We start from the raw sequence: 22122 nt of genomic DNA on the forward strand, positions 1-22122 counted from the left end.
CTCAGTATCTGCATTGCAACAACATGGAAATGCACAGAAAACATTTGTCTTGTTCGTCCAAAACAGATTGAACTGATCAATTCCAGACACTACAGGTGAGAGCAAAACAGTGTTTATTTATTTTCAATATTCATTTTTTGAAGGAGAGTATATTGGGGAACATCCTTTACAACACAACTTTTGCCACGCAGAGCCTTTACGACGCAACTATTACAACGCAAACCATTACAACGCTTTGCGCTGGGGGGCGCTCTAGGATAGGGAATAGGTTTAATTTACTATCCAACACCTTCCCTAGTGTCCACGGGGACTGGAGTTGGAATAGTAAATTAAACTATTCAGTATCCAGCACCCCAAAGCGCTATGCGTTGTAAAGGTTTGCGTTGTAATACTTGCGTTGTAAAAGCATGCGATGTAAAAGCATGCGTTGTAATGTCATACATCCGTATATTGAGTACAAAGGGGAAATATTAAGATGGCAGGGATTAAAGTGGCAAAATCTTGCTATCATTATATTTTAATATAATTTTCTCTATAATTGTGTATATTGAAATTGAGTTTACCTATCCTCCTACATCTTAAGATGAAATATAGTCAAGGACATTATATATTGACGATAAAAGAATGAAGCTGTCCTTTTTGTGTCCTTACAATACAGACCTCAAATCGCATTGAGAATATTTTTTTAGTCACTCATTCATTATATGTAAATTTTTCTTTGTCATTACAAACGTTGGCTGGCCAAAACTACCCTGACTAAGGATGTTGAGACCCTGTTCCCACAGCCAAGTGCACTGTTTAACTTGAGCCGGTGGGTGCAGGTGAGGTTCATTTGCCCTGATTTTTGGAGAGCGGCACCTATTGATCAACACCAAGAGAAAGATGGAAGTACAGTGGCAAAGGGAGAAAGCATGGATGAATAAATTCCTGCGAGAGTGAGATAAAGGGGCAGGAGGAGTTTTGTTGTTGATTAAAAAGGTTTTAAGTGGAGCAATACTGTGCAGAAGTGACGTAGAGAGCCCCCCACTCCAAGAGATTAAGCAGGGACTGATACTGGGCTCAGAGACTTGTGAACTGGGTCCCACTTAAACCTTAATGAGTTGTTCTTGAGCAGTTCTACAGGCAAGATGCTCACAAATAGCACTCTTATGGAATATAGTGAAAGAGGTTTGTTGGCTGGCATGGATAATGAAGGAAACACAGAACGATAAATATTCAAACCAGGGTAAATGCAGGGAGAGGAACACAGAGTAAAGAAATATAAGTGATAAAATGTAAGGTTCTGAGAAAAATGATGGATAGACAGAAAGGAGGGGAAAAACAGGAGGGGGAAGAAAGGGTCACAGTGAGGAAGGAAGAAAGCATGAAAGTAAAGAAAAAAAGGTGATAGGGTTAAAGAATGGGTGAAAGGATGGATAGATGGAAGGCTGAAAGGTTGGGAGGAAGCGCAGGAAGGATTGAAAGGTGAAATAGTGAATGATGGAGAAGCAGAAGAATGGACAGAAGGAAAGGAGTGAATGGATGGATTGGGAAATGATTGATGGATATATAACTATATTGTTGGATGGATATAGGAAAACATTGATACATCTATGAAAAGAAGGATGATGGCTGTTTGAATGGGCAGAAAATGTATAGTTGGACGAGGCAACAGGTTAATGGATTGAAAGTTGTTGGGCTGGTTGGATGAATGGATAGAAAGAACAATTGATGGAATGATGGGATAACGTTGGAAGAAATTCTTTTAAGAAGGATGTGTTTGCTGGCTTTGCACGCTCAGTGTGATTAGAGCTATTTCAAGTGGGGGGTATTTCATCTTTCTTGGTATTTCCTTGCTGTGCAATCTTGCTATTCGATACTCTGACCTTCAATAGCACCAGCTATAAAAAACAAGAGGGAAGAGAACAGCAATGTGGAGGGTGTAGCGGAGCAGCACAACAGCATGGTGGAGGGCAAGGTTGAGTGGCAGAAGATCAGTGATGTGGAGAATAGAGCAGAGCAGAATACAGAAGGAGAGGTACAAAAGGAAGACAGATACACAGCCAGCAGAGGGAGTCAAATTAAATCATTTGGAGTAGAGTAGTGAAAATGAGTGAAAAGTACCCATTGTGACTAGAGTTTCCTGTGATGGAGCGTTGCATCAAAGAACATTCATGTGTCATCACAACACACTATGACAGGAGGCTGGAAGGTGCACTATTGTTTTCAGTTGGTTTCTGTCCATTGGGGGTTTCTGGCTATATCTCTGCTATATTAAAACTACAACTTTCTTCAGCTTTTCTCCTTCTTACTGGATCCACTTGACTGCTGCGTACATCATTACTGCAGTACTTAAGAGCAGATTTTCAGATTTGTTATATTCGAAAGCCAATGATCACCTAGAGAGAGGCACTGAGTCACTATCAACAATGGTCTCCGGAAGGCACAAGGAGCTGACAGTGGTAGTTGTCTCCACTAAAGGATAGAGTAGGGTTACTGCAAGCTAATTTTTGACTTTCATCATAGCTCAAGGATATGGCCTGTGTTGCGCCTCACATTGGGTATCAAGTTAAACGGTGTATGCAGCTATTACTATCTCTTCCCTTTTCCCTAGCTCAAAACTCTGGTACAATAATGTTGAGAGACAGACTACTTCGAGGGAAGCTTACACAAATATTAGATTGTTCCTCTGTTGCAAACATCCTCTTATCCTAAATTTATGAACAAAAGATCACTATATACCCTTTAGATTTATTGGATATTGTGGCATAACTTCCTTGACCTGCCACAATGGCTAAAAATATGGGACCTCTTTACACAGATTTGTAATCCGTGTAGATCCAGAAAAATGATTTTCTCCCGAACTACACAAATTGCACATAATTTTATTTTGCACATTTGCAGATTCACAAAGCAACCCAGAACATTTCCCCCAGAAATGTGAGCTGAATTCGATTTGGTTATGCCATTTTATTATTTGCATATTATTCTGAGAATCCTGCTATTATAACAGAAATGATCTGAGTCTGATAATAAATCTTATTGGTTAATAATTAAAAATAAATCCCAAATTCATTGAATTTGTTGTAATAATGTGGCAACATCAATCTACTATGGGTCATTCATGATTAAACTACTACACACATTTTAGAATCCAGAGCTTTGCTCCTTGGGGAAACTATTTTCAAGGAAGACTGTATGTCATCTGTATACAAGTGGTAAGAGAAGTTGTGATGTGGTGCAGGGGTATCATTTATTAATTAAATTGGGCCAGAAAGAGTATTGAACCTTGAGATACGTCCTGTTGAAGAGGCAAAGGTTTGGAATTGGAGTTCAAGATTTGACAAAAGTTATCAGCTTCAGAAGCAAAACATCTTAGATTAGTCCCTCTTAAACTTACTCTGTCATCAAGAATCTTTAATAGGATAGTGTGTTTGACCTCACCAAAAGTCACAGAAAGATCCAAGAGGTTAAAAAGAGAGGGGTCAACCCGAGAAAGAGAATATGAGAATTTGAACATGAATGACTATAATACAAGTAATAACCATCACAATTTACAAAATTTAACAAAGAGACAGTTGGGTGTCTACCAGTTTCAATAATGTATGTATGCTATATATGCTATGTTGAAATGCTGTGTCACAGATAATAAATAATTTGCTTAATAGAAGGAAAAGAAAGGCATGATTCTCCATTATTGCTCTGACACAGGGTGCCAAAGATAGGGCAGCATTTCCAACCCAAAAAGATCAATACCACATTCAGGTGATGCCATTTGTCTGAAAATGCCCCTGCTACCATCCAAAGGTTGGCTGACAATGTCCTGGCTGCTAAGGAGGCCTTTTGTGCCACCTACTTGAATAATATTGCTGTCTACATATCCAGCTGGGAGGAACACCTGCATCACCTCCATGAGGTGTTCCAGGCCCTGCAACAGGCAGGCCTGACCATCAAGGCCAGTAAGTGCCAGACTGGGCAGGGTTCCGTGGTGCACCTGGGATACCTGTTAGGTGGGGGCAAGGCGCAGGCTCTCCTGACCTAAATTAAAACAATCATTGCCTGGTAACCACCTAGAACCCAGACGGAAGTGAGAGCTTTCATAGGCCTCACAGGCTACTACAGAATATTTTTTAAGTGCACCATTGTTGCCCCTTTAAATGAGCTGACTTCTAAGAAGCCGCCCAGATTGGTGATATGGGCAGAGGTTGGTCATAAAATATTTGATTCCCTCAAGGAAGCCATGTGTACCACATCTGCACTCAGGGCCCTTGATTTCTCCAGCAATTAGTTGTGCAAACAAACTCTTCAGAGTGTCCTGAACTTACCTGATCCCAACCACAGAGGAAACATGGGAGCAGATGCTAGACCTCCTATCTCACCCGAAGATAATACAAGGCAAGAAACTGAAACCTTAGAACTCACACTGTCCCTCTGGGGAAAGGAGGTTTGTGATTAAATAAGAAAAGAGAGAATTGCGGTTCTGAATATGCTCCGCGCCTGTGCAAAACTGCGCAACAGGATTTGTCACTTCTGAGACGTCTATATGTGTGATATAGATGTGTACTGGACCAGATCCTCTGGATATACAATGACCCAATGCACTGTAAATACCAAGAGGAGACATTTACCATCAGTACACTAACAAGTCTTTACATACACTAAACATGCATTGAGTTTGGTGACAGAAACTAACAATTTCCTCAGAAGCTCAGCATAGGAGCAGAAATACCAAAATCACAGATTAGAGTGTGACACTCATAGAAATAAACTTGGAATACAGAATGGCATTATTCCATTCCTCAAGATACACTCGGACCGTAGGGGTACAAGGTTGGTGAAATATATAAGATTCTGAAGTGCTTTCTCTTGGCACTTCTGTTCTTCAGAGAAGCTCAAGACTAATTTATTTAATCCTTGAGCAGTGTTAGTTCTAGTATCAAGGTTGTAGACAGGGTCTGGAGTATAAACACACAAGAAGTGCTGGAGTAATTCACAGGGATAAAATGGAGGAAAAATCTATAGTTTTATAAGACTGGGTACTCTGTCCTGTTTACTCCTGTAGGAAGTTAAGTGGCCACTAAGCTGATTTCAACTACTTGGCCTGGTTTTTCAATTTGTCTGAAGTTCGGAAAAGATCTCGAAGCCCTGACTCAAGGAGACCAACGGGGGTTCAGAGTAGCTGTGCAGGAGGAAGTGAGGAGGAAGACATTATAGAAATAGATGCCACGGGAACCACCGGTTCGGATGAACTTTAAGTTGACTGGGGTGCTTATTGGTTCTGCGAGGATTCTTCAGGTGAGTAGGAAGGGTTAACCTTGTTCTGCAGGGAGCAGATCTAAGCCACAAATTAGGTTTGGGTGGGGTTTATATACCCTCTCGGAGGTTCAATGGATGTAAGTAGATCATATGCAGCACATTGGGCACATGACCATCTGGAAGGTTATCAAACCTTGGGGAAAACACATGTTAGTGCACTCTCTATGACCTTACAGAATAGGCAGCTGCAACTTGTTGATTGGAACCAAATAACAGGAAATGAATGTATAATTTTCGCTTGAACGTGCATAGTAGATAACAACACCAAGACCCCAGTTACAGTGAGAGCATGGCTTGCCATTGGCTTATGTGATTCCGGGGAAAGCTTTCAGGAACTTAATGTAAAACAACACCAAGGCCCTGGGAGCTGCAAGTGCAGTAATTCTATTGGTTCAAGGCATGTGGGGGACGCTTGCAGGTGTTCAGGCGTAAAAGAAATTATGGGTGCTGGGTCATGGGGTGCTGGGAAGCATCAGTCATGAGGCGCTAGGGGGAACACTAGTCATGAGAGTTGCTGGGGATGCATCAGTCATGAGGGTGCGGGCAAATACTTGCCATAGGAGATGCTGGGGATGAATTAATCATGAGGAAGCTTGGAGATTACCAGCTAAGAGGGATGCTGGGGAGCATCAGTCATGAGAGAGCTGGGGAAACATCAGTTATGAAGGATGCTGAGCTAGCATCAGTCATGAGGGAGCTGGGGGAACATCAGTTATGAGAAATGCTAGGGGAGCATCAGCCATGAGGGGAGTTGTAAAAACATGGGTCATAGGGATGCTGGGGAACCATTTATCAGGAATATCATAGAGTGCATAGTGCACCATGGGGTAAACGCAAAATGAGCCCTGCACGAACAACCACTACTTAAAACAACCTGGGCCCTCCACGTTAGACCTGGTACGCAGAGCGCAAAAGATGGAGTTGTGACAGAGAGGGAGCAGGAGGGGGTCGAGACACGAGCATGGCATACAGACAGTCAGCACAGCTGAAATAGGATGCCCTTGACTGCATGGACGAAAGCCGGATCAGAGTCACGGAGGTGATCGAACACTATCAACAACTGACCTGGTGCCATCAACCCTGTTCACCACAAGTCCGTGTCCCATGGTGCCACTGAACCTGAACTATGCAGGCCGGTGCGGCCATCCAACCGAAGCTGGCGACACTCAGTGAATGGCCCGTGCTGACTGCTGCCTCAGGCTTATACTGCGGTCGAGTCGGTTACACATAAATTTGAATTCAGCCTTGATTCATTTATGGCTTACTTGACATCATTGTACAGGCCTTTTTGCAGACTGCATCTCCTTTCAGCCCCAGTGCCACTAAGTCTGTTTCCCGAGACCTATGACACATTCTGGTTGGACTCTGGTGGCGCCTAAGTCCATGGACTTGGGGTTGTCATCGCCATAATGTCAGTGATACTGACTTCATGGCGAAAACGATGATGTGGCATTCTACTCCTCCATTTGCTGCTTCCGGACAGCCTCCACCCCCTGCATCATGCCCTGGAGGACACCTCCCACTGTCCCCCGCAACCCTCCGCCACATACACCTCGGACATTGATAAGGACCCGCTCAGGTCACATGGCCCATCTGACTGCACCACAAGTCACCGTCCCATGGTGGCGTGTCTGTTTTGGCAGCAATGCATCCGGGGCCACTGACTCTGTGCTGATCACCCCTTCTTCTGATATATTGGATGACCTCTGTGACAGTGGTCTTGGGCTCATCAACGCCAAGTGTCTGTGGCCCTGTGCTGACCACTGTCTCAGGCCTACACTGCAGAATGGGAGTCTAGAGAGAAAGAAAGAACTAGGACGCCCTCCACCCAATAAGTCATCTAGAAACAAATGTCCTAGTTCTCAAGGCAGTTCTCATCTATTGATCTGCAGACATCACTAGTTGCATATCAATTACACCAGAAAATCTCTTATCATAGAGATGTTAGAGTAAAAGATGTCTCAGTCTATTGCCCTTATAAAAACAGCCCAACTCTGATCAACAAACTTAGACCAACACAAAACCCACAATCACCTTAAATGACAACAGAAAAAAGGTGAGAAAAGCGAGATGGCACCTCACAGGCGCACCACCAATGGGACCCCTGGCTAGTACTCACCAGGATGGCCCTGTTCTCATCATTGGTGCCATCAAGCCTTAACGGAAACGTGTCTTAAACCCAAAGCAAAAGACAGTGAGTGGACACAACTTATATGTGACGAAACCTACAACATTAAACATTTAACATATAATCTACTGTGCAACCAGGACAAAAAACTTTACTCATGTTCCTTTTTTGTTGCATACAGTACACACATAAACATAAAAAAGAAGGATGTGAATACTACCAATCGATTCACACCCTACTTACAGCCGACATGTTTCATTGCCTTGGTTTCTATCAGGCAATTTCCTCAGGGCAAACCAATTTAAATGCCACTGCAAAGGACACTGAGCTTTGTGTGCCTTCAGTTAGCCTTGCCTCTCATACCAGCCAAGAGGAATTTTAAAACAGGAATACAGCCCCCATAGGTGAGCGTGATCCAAACTCCCTTCGGTTCTGTTGCGGTGGAGGGTGATCGTCCGGCGTCTTCGTTCGAGTGCTGAGAAGACGCCGGACATAAGAGATTTTCTGGTGTAATTGATATGCAACTAGTGATGTCTGCAGATCAATAGATGAGAACTGCCTTGAGAACTAGGACATTTGTTTCTAGATCACTTTCTGGTTGTACCTTGGTGGTGTCTGAGTCCATGGTCTGGTGGTTTCCTGCATCTTCCACATCCTGGACCCTACTTGGTGTCCGACATGTGTCTGTTCCATACGTCTCCACCATTGTGACTGTTGCAGCATGGTCCTGGACTCTGCATCATGCCCTAGGGGTATTCCTTCCACTGTCCACGAGACACTGCGTGGCAAGCTCCTTCACATCTATGAGTACCTGCTCTGTACTCGTGACCCTGCCCCAGTGCCCCGCAAGTCAGCGTCCCATGGCGGTATGTCCGTGCGGGCCGTTGTGCATCAGGGACCACTAACTCTGCGCAGCAGAAGTCATGGGGCCCTTATGGTTGAATGGCTGTGTCCTTTGCGATGTACACTGTGACTGTGACTGCACCAGACAGCCCTTGCCTGCTGGTGTGCACACACCCCACACACATACAACACAGGTGTCACTCAGTATGTGTGCCTGCTAATAAATGTGGCCATGCACATGTGCACATAGCCATTCCCACCATCTGAGCAAGTGTGTCTGTGTGGTCATTGTGTCAGCATGATGGGCACAAGCCCTGAAACATCACAGTGTGCTGTCTTCAGTAGACGTTACCATGTCACCTCAGCGTTGGCAGTGACTCTGGACATGTAGCTTATTCCCACCATCTGAGCAAGTGTGTCTGTGTGGTCATTGTGTCAGCATGATGGGCACAAGCCCTGAAACATCACAGTGTGCTGTCTTCAGTAGACGTTACCATGTCACCTCAGCATTGGCAGTGACTCTGGACATGTAGCTTCGCATGCACCGCCCTGCATGCATAAGTGGCATGTGCTGGTCTGGCGTACGTCAGATCAGTTCAGGGTTGTGCAGAATCGGCAAGGAGAGCAGGGTGTGGCTCGGACCTGGCCTTGGGCAGGAAGTGCGGTCAGTGTTTCTCTGTGTTGGGGTGTAGTCGCCACCAGGGCCATAGTAGTTGATGTTGCAATGTAGCATGCACCAAGAGGGTGGGTCTGCACGTAGGGACATGCAGGAGGGCTAAGTCACACGGGGTCTTTGCACATTCATGCAAGTGTCTGGTGTATCAGCCCTGCGGATGCATGAGCCATTTGCCTGAGCTCAGTTGCAGCACAATCCCAGCCAGCGTCACAGTGTTCCCAGGGTCTCAGACATCCCACCACACCCACGCCAGGCCCTGTGCATCTCCTGTATGCATGCAGATGGCAAAGTAACTGTACGGATGAAGAGTCCTTTGGGTGAACTATCAGGCAGTAGCACATCTGCAGCTCCGAGCAGGAACTGGCATGTGGCCAGCACCCCCTGACAGATACAATGGCATTGGCTTGCGACTCCCACACTATGCATTGCCTAAAGTGAGACCAACGTGTACACGTCCCACACAAAGTAGTTCTTGGTCGTAGTTTGCGTGCATGATATGGATTTCACACGTACTCCCACCCCACATAAGGCCTACACCCGTTGCACACAGACACTGCTCATTGCACCGGCCTGTGCCATTTTATCCACAGGACTGGTGCAGTCCAGTGCAGCTTCTAGCAGAGCCATTGACCCCATGGCAGACCATCCTGAACACATGCCCGGATCCAGGCATGTCGACCTGTACCATGCACATCTGCTGCATGTACTGGGGGCACTACCGTTGGCCATCTTGTGTATCAGTTACCAACTGAGATTCCACCTAGCGGATGTCACCTACGTTCAGCCTGTGTTGCATTGTCGCTCGTGCATATTCAAGTGGTCCATGGATGTCTGCCTCTCCAACGTAACAGTAGCTGACCTAGATTACGACGTGTGTGTGTGCCCCCTGTTGGTCCACAACCAGGAGTGTCACTGTCATGCCCATGTGTGGCATGCATGGATGTTTGGAATGCAGGCTGGACACTGGACCTGGGAGATCGCTCGAGTCCTCATGTGCAGTGAGCACATTGAGCCACTACCTGATTGGGCTTTGGTGCACATTGGGTCCAGTGGTCAGAGTCAGCACATCTGTCTGGGTCAGCTGATGGATTACTCAACGACATGTCGGATGTGATAGATGAGCGCTCATTGGAGATGTTGGCTGGATGTGACTCATTGCACATGTCCCGCTGCCTGGTTGCATGTTGGGAATCTGGTCACATGTCCCAACACAACAGGGGACATGGCTGCTTTTGCCTGGTCTCATGACCCATGTGCGGACAACCGACGCGGATTGGCACAAACTTGTGTTGGTGATGGACTCCCCCGAGGTGGACATGGGCGCTGTCCTATGTTCCTCATTCAGACATGCTGCTGCATTTTTAAATTTTTTTTTTTTTTTCAAAGTTTTATATAGCGCAGACAAGATCTTTGCAGATATCAGAGCGCTTTACAGTAAACACGGGGTAAGGGAAACAAGCGGGAGATTAAGCAAACTTGTGGGTACAAGAAAGTAATGGGTAGTAGGTGGGTAGCAAACTGGGATAGTAACCAGATAAACAACTTGTGAACGAATAGACAATAAGATAGACCGGCAAAAGCAAACTTTTGGGTACAAGATAGTGGTGGGTAGTAGGTGTGTAACAAACTAGAGTAATAATCTGATAAACAACTTAGTACAATAGACAATCAGAATAAGCAATAATACAAAGTCTGTGCACAGTCTTCGGTACAACCAAAAAAGGGTTCAAGTGCGACTAGCCATAAGGATGGCTTTTGCTTCTTTCTTAAAGAGTGCAGTGGAGGAGATAAGCCTGGTTTCGGGAGGGAGGGCATTCCAAATCCTGGGTGCCATTCCTGAGATGGAGCGCTTGTAAGTTTTTTCCTTCCGGAATCTTCGAGGTTTCAGGAGGAGATTCTTTGTGCTTCTGTTGTTTCTCGAGCCTCCTGATAAAGTCAGCTTTTGAGTGAGGTAGCTGGGAGACTTGTGGTGTACAGCCATGTGTGTCATACAGGCAATTTTCAGCTGTATTCTGGCTTCAAAAGGGAGCCAGTTCAGGGATTTTAAGTCAGGGGAACTATGCGAGTGTTTTCTAGAACCAGTGATAAGTCTCGCTGCAGAGTTCAAGGAGGCTCTTAGGGCTGCTGTTGATGATAGGGGGAGTCCGCTGAGAGCCACGATTCTGCAGTCTATGCTTGGAATGACTAGGGCTTGAACTGCAGTTTGGAAGTCCTTAGCTGGGAGGAAGGGTTTAAGTTTCCTCAGGGTGTTGATTTGGAAGTTAGCTCCCTTAGTTGCTTTGTTGATATGCTGCTGCATGTTGAGGTTGGCGTCAATAGTGAGGCCTAATGATTTCACGAAGTCCACGATGGTGGGTTGGACATTGAATGCAGTTAGGTGCTTAAGCCAGGTTTGAGTGTTGGAGATTTTCGCCGGAGGTGCGATTAGAAGGTACTCAGTTTTCAGAGCATTTAGTTTGAGATGATTATCGGCCAGCCGTGATTGGGTGTTTTTGAGCATAGAGTTCAGTAGTTTGATGTCTTCCGGGGATTGTAGTTTGAGGTAGAGTTGAGTGTCATCGGCGTACATATGAAAGTGAACATTAGATGCTTGGAGCAAGGTGGTGAGTGGTTCCATGACTAGGTTGAACAATGTGGGGGATAGTGAAGATCCTTGATGGACGCCTAATGAAACAGGCACAGCTTGGGATAGCACGTTGTTGATCTTGAACTTCTGAGACCGGTGATGTAGGAAGGAAGTGAACCATTTGAGGACAGTTCCGGATAGACCCATTCTGGTGTTTAGCAGCTCAAGTAGGTTCTCATGTTTGACGGTGTCAAATGCTGAGGAGAGATCAAGTAGGATGAGGAGGCAGGAGTCATTGCGGTCTAGGATTTGGAGGGCGTCGTCAATTATGTGTGTCATGGCCGTTTCTGTACTGTGTCTTGCTCTGAAACCTGATTCATGTGGGTTGAGGAGGTCAAACTGATCGATGTGTTTAGTCAGTTGGAGTTGAACGCATTTTTCCAGCAGTTTGGCCAGGGTGGGGATATTGGTGATAGGGTGGTAATTGTTAAGGTCAGCTGTAGGTTTCTTGAGTATAGGCGTGACTTGCCCCACCTTGAGGGAGTCAGGGATGAGGCCTTGTTGAAGGGAACAGTTAATGATTTTAGTCCAGAATGGGAGGAGCAGGGGGGTGAAGTCTTTTACAGCATTCACAGGTAAGGGGTCAGTGAGGTGATTAGAGGGTTTCAAGGTGCCCAGCAGTTTGTTAATTGTTTCTTCTGAGTAGGTGTCGAAGGATGACCATGTCGCATTGTTTTTAGGTTAAGTGGAAGTTATGCCGATGGGGTTGGAGTAACGGCAAACATTGTTGAGGAGATCGCTTCTTATAGTATCGGTCTTTGTCTTAAAGAAAGCAGAGAATTCTTCACAGGTTGGTTTTGAGGTGATGTTTGAATGTAGAGGTTGTTCCTTGGTTTGAGTTTTGACTAGTTCAAACAATTTTCCTGATCGAGCTGGAGGCTGAAGAAAGCTGATTATGAGCGCTTGATTTTCCTAAAATAGGCATTTCTCTTCTTCTTAAGAGTTTTAAGGTGCAGTGCTGATGGGTCAGATCTCCAGGTGCGCTCAACCATTCGCATGGCACGCCTGTCTTCATTGAGTCTGCCATCATACCATGGGTTTGAGTTCTTGGTGGAGACTCTCTTCAGTTGCAGGGGGGCGACTTTGTTGATTATTGAAGTCATAGGGTTGAGGTAGAGGTTGGTCAGAGATTGGACGTCTGATGCGCCGGTGGGGGGAAGGAGGAGACTGCAGCTGTGTGAAGGCAAAGAGTTGGGGATAAGTTTCTTGAGGTCCCTTTTCCAGATCTTGGATTTGATAGGTTGAGCCGGGTTAAGTTTGACTTTTTCGTTGATGTAGAATGTGATGATGTGGTGGTCTGACCAATCGCAGGGTTGGATTGACCCCAGGTGGGTAGCGTCCTCTTTGGCGATGATAAGGTCAAGGATAGAGCCTTTGTCATGTGTCGGGCTGTTGCAGATTTGGGTGAGGTCAAGCGCATTAAGGAAAGTTTTAAGACTATTCACCACTGCGTCTTTCTCGTCGTTCCAGTGGAGATTGAAGTCACCCAGGTAGATTTGTGTGTTCTGCCGTCCGGTATTGGCTGAGATCGTGTCCATGAGGTGTTGGGTGAAGGTGAGGTTGTTCCCGGGCGGGTGGTAAATGACATGTAGAGAGCATACAGGTTTGCCCTCACTGTTGACGTCGAGGCAGATGAGTTCACAGGAGGTGAGGGAAGGGGAGGTGCCTTGAGCAACGGAAAGGTTGCTCCTAAAAATGCATGCGATTCCCCCGCCCGTCTTGCCGGACCTGTCGAGTCTAATGATGTGGTAGTTGGGGGGGACAAGAATGTCCATTATGGGTGTGGAAGATTCAGATAGCCAGGTTTCCGTTATAATGGCTAGGTCAAGGTCCATTGTTAAGATGAGATCTGCGATGTCGGAGGAGTGTCTAGGGGCTGATCTGCAGTCGAGTAGGATACATTTGAGTCTGGGGGTGAAAAGGGTGGTAGAAGGTTCTAGAGAGAGGGGGACTTTTCTAAGGTTATCTGGGACGGAGCTTCTGTTGTTTTGAGTGGGGGGCCTAAGGGGATTTGAAAGAATCGTGGGTATGGAGAGGTGTGTGGTGGAAGTGTGGTTAACGGGAACTGGGCCATATGAGCGGAGGAGGGTGTGAATGTCGTGGACCGAAAGAGGATTGAGGGCGCGGCGGGGGCGGGTGGTGTGGTTGCGCGCCGGGATACCGGGCCAATGTGGGGTGTGTTGAGTGAGAGGGGCAGTGTGGACGCTGCGGGACTTGTTGGACGAGGAAGTGGTGTTTGTAGGGGCGTGTATGAGGAGGAGTTCTTTGATGGTGCGAAGTTCTTCTTTGACTTGGAGGAGGGTGGACATAATCATGTCCAGTGTAGGATTGGAGGTGGTGTTGGGGATGAGAGCCGATAGTGGATGATTGTAACTGGAACTGGAGTGTGGGGGGAGGGGTGCACTAGTGTTAGTGCAGGGCTTTGCGGTATTGGTAAGTGGGATGGTATTCGGCCGGTGAGCGAGTAACTGGGTGATGGGAGTGAGAGGGGTAAGGGGGGGATTGTGGTATAAGTGAGGGCATTGGTGGGAGGCGGCGAGGGCGAGTTGGGGGATATGTGTAGGCTAGGGAAGGTTGGGGTGCAGGTAAGGTGGTGGGGGCTGAGAATGGGGAGAGAGAGAGGGGGAGGAGTTATGGTAAGGTGGGTGTTGTGTTCTAAGAGACTAGTTGGGAGAGTGGTGTAGTAGGGGCTAAGAGTGGGGGGGATAGGGTGGGAGAAGGTCATGTTGCGAGGATGGGGAGATGAGTTAAGGGGGGTGGGGAATTCTGCGGGGAAAGTAGGAGGTGCGAGGTGGGGGGTAGGGGGCGTGGGGTTGTGGGGGATGTGAGAGGGGGAGTGATCTACGTCTGTAATTGTGGGGTGTGAAGTAGCTACAATAGGAGGCTGGGGGTGGGGTTGGGGGTGCATGTCGTTCTGATGCTGTGCACGGTTAGGAGGGTCAGATAGGCGATTCGAGGTAGGGGGTGTTGTAAAGTCCGAGGTGCTTGGATTGGAGGTCTGCCTATTGGAGATATGTTCTTTGAAGGTGGGGAACACGTTGTCGAGTAGGTCAAGGTTCTTATCAGTGGATTGGAATAGGATGATCCCATTGTTGTAAATAGTGATGGTAGCTCTGCCTGGGAAGAGTTGGGATGGCGTGCAAGAGAGTGTTAGGCCATGAGCGGATTTCCTGGTGGTGGAGATAGTGAGGAGGGAGAGGAACGCTTTCCTCCATTGTGCTCTACCTGTGGTGTAGAAGATGATATCGGTGCTCGTGGCTCCATTAATCAGTGAGAAGTAGGAGTCCACAAAAGGGGTTTCAGGGTGGGCCTTCAGTACGTTGTGTTTGAAGCGTTTGGCGTTTTTTTTGGTGAGCTCGGGTGGGAAGTTAATTTTGTATGTGTGCTTGCCCATGTGTTCCATGTTAGGGGAGGTGGGGTGGGTCGATGAGGGGGGGTGTGTGAGGTAGGTGTAGTTGTAGGGTTATATGAATAGGAATAAATGATAAGAATGACGTAAGATAAGAATAGAATAAAAATTGATGAGGAGGGGTCTGTGAAGGTAGGTGTTTTGTTGAGCTTAATCCCACCTGCCGTGTGTTTTGCATATCGTGGCACTTCTCTTGGTCGTACTCGCATCACTTATTGATAAAGTTTCCACACTTTAACTTGTCTCCATCTGTGTTGTGTCTTGATTTGTATGCCAATGTGTGTGTTACTGACTCTCTGGCTCCCTTCCATACGTGCATTGCTACCCCATGAGGACTGTGGGTTTGTGCTTAGTCAGATGCATGTGGCCGTTTACCTGCACCAGGTGCATTTGTGTACTGTGTTCGGTTGTGCAAATGTTGGTGTTTGTGCCACATTGTGTTTCAGGTTGCGGTGTTCTGCTTCCTATGTCTGTGTACTGCATTGTGTGTGAGATGTTCCTTTAGCTCTGATTTGGCTCACCCTTCTACGGTTCAGACAATGTGGTCTCCACTTCTGTGCTTGTTTTGTGGTTGATATTGCCGGGTTATGGGATTTGGGCCCTTGGTTGGTGTTGTCTATCTTGGACATGGTCTGTCTGCAGTGGTGCTGAGCTTAATTGTGCATGTGTGCCAGTGTGCCCATCTCAACCAGGTCCCTGCTGGTTCCTTTCCCAGTTGCTGTTGTGTCTGTTTTGGTCAGTTTCCAGTCCCCAGTCCTGCCACCATCTCCAGACTGATGTGGTCGACATCATGTCATCCAGTTCCTGGTGTGGTGCTGGCCTTCCACCTGTGGTGGGCATTGCTGCTTTCTTGCTGGTGGCATGTTTCTGATTGTTTGTGCATTTCCCATCATTCCGGATGTTCTGGTTTTCTTCCATTGTCCACCTCTGCTCTCAGGCTGCATTCACCTTGTTCGATTTGGCCTGCCATGTACAATTTTTTGTTGCCAATGGGGTTTGTGGGGTTGTATGGTGGATCGGGTTGCCTCCATTGTGCTTGGCTGTTGTTTTCTGTTTGGATTGTCGCTTTTTTAAGGCTTTTGTTGAGCTTAATCCCACCTGCCGTGTGTTTTGCAGGCCTTGCAGTGCTTATCCCTGCTTTCCTCATCGCGAGTGGGCTCATTGCACATTTTTTTGTGTTGTGGTTTGTGTTTTCATCTCCATTGAGGCGGTTTTGGCAGACTATCGCATTATACCACCTTGTGAATTCCACGTTGACATAGGGTTATTTTCCCGCGATAGGCTGCGATGTGTAGAGGTGCGTTGGCTTTTTTGGGTGATGTTTAGCACACTTTCTTGTGAATATACCCCACTGTCTTTTATAATCTTTCATTCCTGCAATAGTATTTCTGATGCTTTTCAGAGCATTGTCATTTATACCAAACTGTTTTTAATTCAGCTTGTTTCCGTATTAGGCTTCGGTAATAGCATTACGGTCATTTGAACTTGCTTGGTCCTATTGCTTATTAGTGAGTATTCCCCTTTCCCACTTTTTGAGTTAAAGTTGGTATGGTGGCCTTTGGAAATAGTTTGGCCCTACTGTTGAACTTCTGTACAGCCGGCTTATACTTCTGTCAGTCTCTATTTAGCAAGTCCACCAATACTATATGGCATCTCTCCTCTCTGACTCGGTCTTGCTCCTAATTATTAAAAGGAAATCTCTGAGACTTCAACAACAGTATTAAAGTTTTGGAAAGCCTTTAAAGTCTGATTATTCACATTAAGATGCTGTATCACCATAGAGATTTCAGTTTAAATGCTAGTTTTAGCATTAAGATGTCTATGGGTGTGTGATTGTACTTTACGCAAAAATATCAAATGCAAATATATAGTAAAATTATTTCTTACTGATGTTACCTGTTTTAAGCAAAGCTGCTGCTACTACTGCAAAAAAGTAGTAGAACTCTGTAGGGATGTCATTATCCCAGTAAACTATATGATGTCCTGTCTTGGTGCTAAGAAGGGATCTGTAGCATATGCAAATGTACTGCGTGGCCTGCCCCGATTTTTTGTTTTAAATGGACCCTGTCTTTGCTGCTATTATGCCTCTCCGCACTGGCACTGCTCTTCAGTGCTAGTGTGTGTGTGCTTTGCCCCTAAATCTTCACTTTAAAATTGGTTTTATCTAAACTGTGAATTGAACTTAATTAAGGCCATGGTAAGTTGGAACATATATTTCACCCGCAGAGGTGACGTGTAACGCAGCGTATGGGCTACATTGTGTATTGTTACTACCCATGTATATCAGAACAAATGTGTGGCTGCAAGTAGCACAGTACCCTATTGTCTTCTGGCTAGGATGCTGTATAACAGCTCTGAAGTGACACATTGTGCCTTTGCCATGTCGATAAAATGTAATTTTAGATATTAGCTAAGTCACTCCTAAAGTGTGCTTTATAAGCCCATCCAGTTAAAAGAGCCCAAAAGCTGTTTTAACTGTGTAGGTCAAGCTGCATTTTTATGTAGCAAGACGCCCCAATGTAGCCACTTATGCCACACCAGTCCTAGTGATTCATCTCATCACGTTTGGACGTCGGCGATCCCAGTCGTTGGAAACGCTGACTGGGGAAACTAAGATAGGTAGGAGTTCGTAGGTTTTAGAGGCAGGGCGGCACTGTGTCTAAGCCAGAAGGGCAACAATTGTTCACTTAAGCGGTAATAGGGAAACTTCCGAATTCCCCACGTCTAAGGTGGAGGAAAACACGACCAAAAACTTGGTGGACATCATTTCCATAAGATTAGATATTGCTTAATTTAACACGTGCGTGCAACAGACCAAAGACAGAAGGAAGAGTACCCCACGTACTTCAGAAATTAGCAGTGTCAATTGGCTGAGAACAAAACCATTGGTTCAAGCAAAAGAAAGTTAGTGAACTGGATGACGAAGCGCTCTGAAAATCTCTGTTTCTCAGGAAAGCCTGTAAAAATGGAAGATAGTGAAATGACTGCTTTCTCGACCTGCCTTATCACAACACCCACCAAGCTATTATTTGATCCTTATTTGGAGCTGAAAGGAGTGCATACACTGAGGGCCAGAAAACTCATGAAACAAGCATTGGCATAGCCAATAGGTCTCGCTTTTGGGACCTTATAAATATTTAGTTCTGCAGCACAATATCCTTGCATGGCTAAACACTTATAAGGTCACAAAGGCATTTGTGTCAATGTCACTAACCTAGCTGCAATTTCTTAAAATACACTAGCAGTGGCAAAGCCAATAGGCTACAATTTTGGACCTATCGGTTTGGCTTTGCCAATGCTGTTTGCTGGTGAAGCAGCTTCCATAAAGTACAACTATGGGTGAAGTGGAAGAGGGGCAAAGTAAGCAAAAGTAAAGAAATAGTAAAGCAAAAGGTAAAAGTATTTGCTATAATCGCGGCACCCGCGCTTTACTTTTAATGTTACAAGTAAAGCGGGTGTGCCGCAAATATAGCAAAAGTAAAGAAATGGAAAAAAATCTATTTCTTTACCTTTGCTATAATCACGGCACCCGCGTTTCACTTTTAATGTTAAAAGTAAAGCGCGGGTGCCGTCTCATAGAGATACCCCAAATAAACGATGGGGACGTTTTCAGTAAGCATTTACTGAACCAGCGTCCTTCTAGTATAAAATAGGTGTGCTGAAACAACCATACAACAGAAACAGATATAAATGATATTAAGTACCAACAGAGTAAATGGATGGTAAATTTCAACCATAGTGCTAAAATAATGGTGATATGCCAGAGTATAAATAAATGACAGTAATAATGCATACTCATACTATGCAACCCTAACTAGATGTATCTAAGTGTACCTAGCTTGTATGTAGGTGAGGAGCCAAGAATACCCCTACGCTGAAGCCAACCCCATTACCTGAAGTGGGAGACTTTGGGACCCCATCTTGGTCTCTAGATTGACACCCTGTGAGGGACATCAGACCACTGTATGCTGGAATGTCTGCGTGCAGGAACCTCAGCGTCTTGCCTCAGTGTGTCAGCATGGAAGTCTTTCTCCATATATATATATATATATATATATATATATATATATATATATATATATATATATTCACTGAAAAAACCATAGGTTATAGACCATATATAGTTAGGAATTCACATTTACAAAACCTTATTTTACTCACACAAAACCATTGAAATTCCATATATAGTTAGTTGCACTAACTATATATCGCGCACCCGCAATCCACTGCTGATGATGTCACATATTACATCATTCATGACATGGTCAGTGACATCACTGATGACATCACTGATGACATCTCAAATGACATCACTGATGACATCTCAAATGACATCACTGATGACATCACTGATGACATCTCATTTGACATTACTGATCACATCACTGATGATATCATTCATGTGATAATACGATGAACCTCTTCAGACTCTAATATAACCTTAGATACAATCAGTGTAAACAGACACTCACAGACTGTCACTCATCCATGGAGTTACTCACACACCTAGTCAGTCATGCAAAGAATCAATCACACCTCCATTTCCTCAACTATACAGTTATACAAACTTTACTTATTCAAACATATACTAACACATATTTACTCTCTTATACAATCCCTGATACAAGTTCACAATGATCCATACAGCCACTCACACATTCACTGGCTCTTATGCACAGTTATTTATATATGTCAACTCTCACATGTACTGTGTTTTACATATGTACTTACTTTGACATGTAGCACTGAGATATCCATTCACTCACCAATACACTCATGCACACAGTCAACCGCCCATACAGCTGTTTCCACATGCACTTTTGAAACCATACATCTAGTGAATCAACTGCTCACACATCTATGCACAGAGTCATACACCTCCCAGCCACCCACACACACACTCAGTCTCCCATACAAATACTTGGGCAACCAATCAATAACCCATATAGTTACTCATATAGCTACTTATCAACACATGCAACAGTTTACAGAACAACAGACATAATGATGCACAAATTAAGACAGTTTAGTCACTAACCCATGCACTCAGTGAGACACATTTAATCACTCACTCATACAGTCAGTCATGCACCTACTAAATCCTTCATCCAGACACTTATACATCCACTCATTCTTCAATATGTAAGGCATATTTTAACTTTACAGAAACATACAGTCACTGGATGTTGTCATCAGTGATGTCATCAGTGATGTCATTTGAGATGTCATCAGTGATGTCATCAGTGATGTCACTGACCATGTCATGAATGATGTAATATGTGACATCATCAGCAGTGGATTGTGGGTGCGTGATATATAGTTAGTGCAACTAACTATATATGGAATTTCAATGGTTTTGTGTGAGTAAAATAAGGTTTTGTAAATGTGAATTCCTAACTATATATGGTCTATAACCTATGGTTTTTTCAGTGAATTTTCAAGGTTTTGTAAATGCTAATTCCTAACTATATATGGTCTATAACCTATGGTTTTTTCAGTGAATTTTCAAGGTTTTGTAAATGCTAATTCCTAACTATATATGGTCTATAGCCTATGGTTTTTTCAGTGAATATATATATATATACATACATATATAAACATATATCATCTGTATATCTATATAAATACAAACATAAATGCATGCATACATATACTTATATGCATACAGATGCATGTTATTTACATGAAAGTTGAAAAAACACTAATAAAAGCAAAGCTAAAAAGCCACCTCATTACAAACAGAATGGCTTTAACTTAAACGAGGGCGAGATCTATTGCATTTTCAATGCTTGTTTACTTTGGTTCCATCAAGAAGGCATTCAGATGTGTCACACATTTGCCATAAATTCTGAATGTTAGCACTCTAGTTGCACATTAGATCACTGTAGTAAAGCTACTGCTCACCAGGGACGTCTGCTGCTGGTATTCAAAGTGCATGTTTCAGTCTGCATGTCACAATTTTTTTAATGAAATAGAAGAGGATTTGAGAAGTCACTCAAAATGATCCCTAATTTTTCTTTCTGAAGCACTAATCATACTTTCTATGGCAAAATTAACCCCCTCATGTTGTTCCTTTTTAAATTGAGTGTTTTCAGACTTACCACTTCATTCCAATCAAGATGGCTTCTGGTGTGCCATACTTTTGTCATAAGTAAGACTGTTAGCGCTCTAGTTGTTCTTTAGAACACTCTGGGACATTCTGTCATTGGGCTATACTTGGGGTACATCTGGGTGATATTTGGGCTACATTTAGGCTCTTTTGTCTCTGGTGGCCATCTTGGGAGACTGTATGTCAGAATTTTTTAATGAAATTGAAGAGGGTTTGAGAAGTCACTCAAAATGTGCCCTAATTTTTCTTTCTGCAGCACTAATCATAATTCATATGGCAAAATATACCCCCTCATTTTGGTCCTTTTTAAATTAAATGTTTTAAGAGTTACCACTTTATTCCAATCAAGATGGCTTCAGGTGTGCCATACCTTTGTAATAAGTAGGACTGTTGGCGCTCTAGTTGTTCTTTAGAACACTCTGGGACATTCTGTCATTGGGCTATACTTGGGCTACATCTGGGTGATATTTGGGCTACATTTGGGCTCTTTTGTCTCTGGTGGCCATTTTGGGAGACTGCATGTCAGAATTTTTTAATGAAATAAAAGAGGATTTGAAAAGTCACTCAAAATGTGCCCTAATTTTTCTTTCTGCAGCACTAATAATACCTTCTATTGCATAATATACCCCCTCATTATGTTCCTTTTTAAATTAAATGTTTTAAGAGTTACCACTTTATTCCCATCACGATGGCTCCAGGTGTGCTATACCTTTGTAATAAGTAGGACTGTTAGCGCTCTAGTTGTTCTTTAGAACACTCTGGGACATTCTGTCATTGGGCTATACTTGGGCTACATCTGGGTGATATTTGGGCTACATTTGGGCTCTTTTGTCTCTGGTGGCCATTTTGGGAGACTGCATGTCAGAATGTTTTAATGAAATAGAAAAGGATTTGAGAGGTCACTCAAAATGTGCCCTAATTTTTCATTCTGCAGCACTAATCATACTTTCTATGGCAAAATATACCCCCTCATGTTGTTTCTTTTTAAATTAAATGTTTTAAGAGTTACCACTTTATTCCAATCAAGATGGCTTCA

At 44.3% G+C, this 22122-nt stretch overlaps 1 protein-coding gene across 1 annotated transcript in view; it reads left to right on the plus strand.

Annotated features, from left to right (window-relative positions):
• The window catches only part of TINAG (tubulointerstitial nephritis antigen), a 975673-nt gene that overhangs the window by 222104 nt on the left and 731447 nt on the right, over positions 1 to 22122 (plus strand). Inside the window, exon 3 of the mRNA XM_086926440.1 lies at positions 6 to 95. Coding sequence (XP_086782566.1) covers positions 6 to 95 — 90 coding nt within the window. The remainder of the gene's footprint in view (positions 1 to 5; positions 96 to 22122) is intronic.

The sequence above is a fragment of the Lissotriton vulgaris genome, chromosome 6 (assembly GCF_964263255.1).
Source record: "Lissotriton vulgaris chromosome 6, aLisVul1.2, whole genome shotgun sequence".
Lineage (NCBI taxonomy): Eukaryota > Metazoa > Chordata > Amphibia > Caudata > Salamandridae > Lissotriton > Lissotriton vulgaris.